Source organism: Lycium ferocissimum, chromosome 2, assembly GCF_029784015.1.
Source record: "Lycium ferocissimum isolate CSIRO_LF1 chromosome 2, AGI_CSIRO_Lferr_CH_V1, whole genome shotgun sequence".
Classification (NCBI taxonomy): Eukaryota; Viridiplantae; Streptophyta; class Magnoliopsida; order Solanales; family Solanaceae; genus Lycium; species Lycium ferocissimum.
Window position 1 is genome coordinate 63691511 of NC_081343.1, and position 4527 is coordinate 63696037.

At 32.1% G+C, this 4527-nt stretch overlaps 1 protein-coding gene across 1 annotated transcript; it reads left to right on the plus strand.

The window, feature by feature from the left end:
* Positions 1-2428, plus strand: LOC132048305 (transcription factor bHLH18-like). The gene is made up of 4 exons (XM_059439212.1): positions 1-176; positions 254-814; positions 1466-1846; positions 2139-2428. Exons 1-4 carry the CDS (start codon positions 141-143, stop codon positions 2220-2222), a joined length of 1062 nt encoding a protein of 353 aa, XP_059295195.1. The 5' UTR covers positions 1-140; the 3' UTR covers positions 2223-2428.
* The last annotated feature ends 2099 nt before the right edge of the window (positions 2429-4527 follow it).

Consider the following 4527-nt stretch of genomic DNA (forward strand, 5'->3'; position numbering starts at 1 on the left):
CTTTTGTTGAAGACAAGTACCCCTATAACTTCTTGTCAATCAAAGATTCTCCTCCTACTCCTAATAAGGTGCAAATATAATACACTAGCATCGCGACTAATACATTGTCCCAAGTTTCAAATCATCAACTGCACCAATTGATGGACAATTCACCGCTAAGATGGTTTTCAAGAATGGTATGCGTATTAGACAGACATATTAATTTTTCGATCATATTATACGAGATATCTTAATTTGTTTTTACAATTTGCAGGGAGAAAGCGCCTATTACTCGAATGGAAACAAGTCCATCGACGATTTCACCGCTCAAAAATCCACAATTTCTGAAGATCGAGAAACTAGAGAACTATCTCTATCTCCAGACAGTACTCATGCTAATTCTCGTTCTTATTTCCATCAAGAAACTAGCAAAAGTAAAGTCTCAAAGATTGATTTTTCAATCATCACACCTTTGGAAAATTATCCAATTGGTTCCAAGAGACCTGCAATTGATCATCAGCCCAAATTGAACAATTACATCAATTCTTCATCTTCACCTCGTTTTCTTTCTTTTAATAATAATATGGATTCATTTCCTAGTCATCAAGGCTGTAAAATAGAAGCTGAGGATGAGATGTACTTGTGTGATTCTTCAGAACAGAATTTTTTTCCCTATCTCAATTCTAATACTTGCTATGATCAGAAGCATAGCAGTACAGCCAGGAAAAAAATTCCTTCAGTAGATCAAGAACACATTATTGCTGAGAGGAAACGCCGAGAAAAACTCAGCCAGAGGTTCGTGGCACTTTCAACCATTCTTCCAGGTCTTAAAAAGGTAAATCATTTTTCTCCTCAAATTCGATTTTATTCACATAAAAATTAGTTGCTGGCAGCTGCTAGGAGTAATTAAGTTACTTCATAATGTTGATTGATTAGGTTGCTAATCAGTACATTAGTAATTATTCTATTGTTTTTGTATAACTATTATAAAATTGTTTAAGTTCTATGCATTTATGTTGTTAAAATAATCATGTACTCCTATCACTTGTAAGTACACAATCACATGGCTTGTTAACTTGATAAAAATTGGTAATCAATTAATCTACTCCAATAGGTTAAACTACGATGTTCGTGTAAGGAAATTTTATATTACCGGTGAATATGATTTAAATCCAATAATAATATTAAGGTTGTAATAAATGCACTCTCGTTGTTATGACGATTTTTTTATACCATTAATGTAGCTTAAATTGTGATAGCATGTTAATTAAGTATCATTTTTACGAAGTTATTGAAGATAGTATTTATAATAGAGATTTACCTATAAACATCTTATAATCGATCTGATTGAATAAAAATTACTTACGCCTTCAATACATAGAACTTAAACACTAAACTAGAGTAATTAAAAGGAACGAAAAGAAAAGGAAGAATTTGAAAAAGGAGACTAAAAAATTAACAATAGATTTGTAAACAATATTGGTAGGTGGACAAAGCTTCAATTCTTGAGCAAGCAATCAAACATGTGAAAGAGCTTAAAGAAAAGGTACAACTACTGGAAGAACAGAAAAAGAGTATGTCCCAGCAGGAATCAGTTATGTTTGTGAATAAAGCTCAGCTGAAAGTGGAAGAAGATGAGTACTCTTCATCTGAAGAAAACAATCATGGTTCCTCCGGTGGCGATTTACCGGCAGACATTGAAGTAAGATTCTCAGATAATGATGTATTGATCAGAATAACCTGTGAGAGGCGCAATGCTTTCGTGCTGAATATCCATAACGAAATAGAGAAGCTTCATCTTACCATTGTTCAAAGCTGTATGATGCCTTTTGGAAAATATGCCATTGATGTCACTATTGTCGCTCAGGTAAAATATTTCAAATTTACGGCCAGAATTTTAACCAACATCGATTGTATATTATTTCTCTATATTGTTAGCATATATAACTTAAATCTAATTTCTAATGAGTTTAAGTTTAATGCACTGACACTTTATAAGATATTTGCACAGTAAAACTATTATAAAGTAATTAGAATTAAATTATAAATATACATCAATCAGTAATATGATTAAAAAAAATAGCAACAATTATAAACAGCATATGTAGTAGTAATTAATAAGAAGTCATTATACATAATCTATTTTTAATTCATTGCAGATGGATGACAGTTTCTGTATGACACTAAAAGATATTGCTAAGCATGTCCGAATGGTTACGGGAAGGCTGATGACCCAAGAATAGCCTTTTCTCTGAAGAAAACGTAAAATTTGTAATGTATCTGAACAATCAGATAATCTTGGAGAAGAAAGATAGTTTGGGGTTTTCCTTCACATATTTTGTTTGGTTTATTTTGCTACGACCCCCTTATTTGGTTTGTGAGATGATATTTATTAAAGTAAATATTTCCTACATTATGTAAAGGTAGCTATGCGAGAGTGTTCACATAACTTAATGTCCCATTTTAAAATATATGATATAGTAATAAAAAAGAGAGCAAGAGTGTCGCGCTTGTTCCAAGAAGTTCTAAACTTCTAATTTAGTTATGTGAGCATCTTCACATTAAAAATTCTACTATACTAGTAATGTATCATACAGTAAAATTACTTCATTGGAAATATATATCCCTATTGTAATTTTCTTGTTTATGTGTAATGTTTCCACATTCAGGTTTTTGATTTTTGATTTGTTTCGTCTTCATAAGTCAAATCATCATGAAAATTACTTATCAACAACTCTTAACAAAAACGACAAGAAACACCAAACCAAACTGAAAAAACAGGAAAGTAAGATGTTCTCATATGGTGATAAAATACGTAGTGAAGTGGTGGTATATATTAACTTTTCAATATAAAACAACAATATATGCAGATTTCAGATCGAGCTTAAGCCACTTCTTATGCGACTAAAGTTTCAACAGCTGAGAAAATTTCATGTAAATATCATTTCCTTTTACCCCTCTTAAATGCAATGAACCTTGAAATATTGACTCGAAATACATTTCAAAACTATCCAGCTAACAAATGAAATGAATAGTGACCAGCCAGCGGGTCAACAACCAACACCAAAATCTTCTTAGGCTCGAATTCTCAAACCTAAAGTGCTAATTATAGTCCTTTTATTCCTTTAGATAACATCTCAAAAAGTGAACAAGTTGTCTGCCTAAGTTGGTTAAGTTTTGGTAGCTAGACATTAGAGCTGAAAATAACGATCAGTTTTCCCCAGAGTTTTCACCCAGCATCACATGTATATTTTCTCATTATATTGGTTACTTCTAAAACCAGAGGCGAATCCAGGATTTCATGAGGATGGTTCACCATTGCTTTAAGATAAGATATAAATTTTTATGGGGATATTTCACATTAAAAATATAAGGGTATCCCTTCCAAATTTGTAATACATAGAGGAATCACACCCCTTTCACATTCAAAAATAAGGGAATCACACCCTTCCACATTTATAATAAATTAGAGGAATACACCCCTTTAGCATTCAAATATAAGGGAATCACACTCTTCCACATTTATAATAAATTAGAGGAATCACACCTCTTTCGCATTCAAAATTATAAAGAAATTTTCATTACCGTTTATCGAGCTCGAAATTTAGTGCAAATACGATTCAAGAGGTCCAAAACTTTACGGCCGCAGTGCAAATGGTACTTCTCCTTCGAAACAAAATGATGACTCCAACCAAAAAATGAAAATTTGTCAAATTCCTTAAAACCCATAAACCCCAAAATTCAAAAGAATCAAGAAAATAAGCTTTCAAAAGTCAAAACCCATAAACTCCAAAATTCAAAAACTCAAAAAAAAAAAAACAATAAAATTCAGAAACCCAAATTCAAAAATCAATAAAAAGACCAAAAGGGTGTTCGAAATTCGAATTCAAGACTTACCGGACACCTTGTTGTTCTGAGATATTTTGTTTTGGGATTAGAGAATAATATTATAATAGAGAATAAATATGGGAATGGAGAATAGATTTTGCCTTTTGAAACTTGGGACTTTAATTTTACTTGATCAATTTTGGTGGGTCATTCCTGGCTTGCAGCTTAGCTATCAACTATGGGTTTCTAAGTTCTTTGATTGTCATGACTCATGAGTTCATCGTTGCAATGCAGCCATGGATTTTTTTTTAAAAAAAAAAAACTTTTTGGGACTTGGTATAAACCCCAGTTAGATTCAGGCATGCTACACTTTTTAGTTATTGAGAGAACCCAAGTACTCTCTTTCGGATTCAGGAAACAACTCTCAGAGATCTTTTTTCTTCACTGCCATAAGGCCATAAGACGTATCAATAGTTTTCTATTTTAAATAGAAGATCGACGAATCGAATGATATTTCTGTTCCAATTTTTGCCTCTTCTTCTCCCTCTGAATCAAAATTTTCCTTGCCATAATGGTTGAATTCCTATTAGTATCCATGATACAAGTCGAATCCTAGATGTAGAAATAGAAGAAGGTGGACCCCCTCTCCGTCGAAAGAAATGATTAGAAATAAAGAAAAGAAAAGTATATGATGCAATATGAAGTAAAAACACTTTTTTA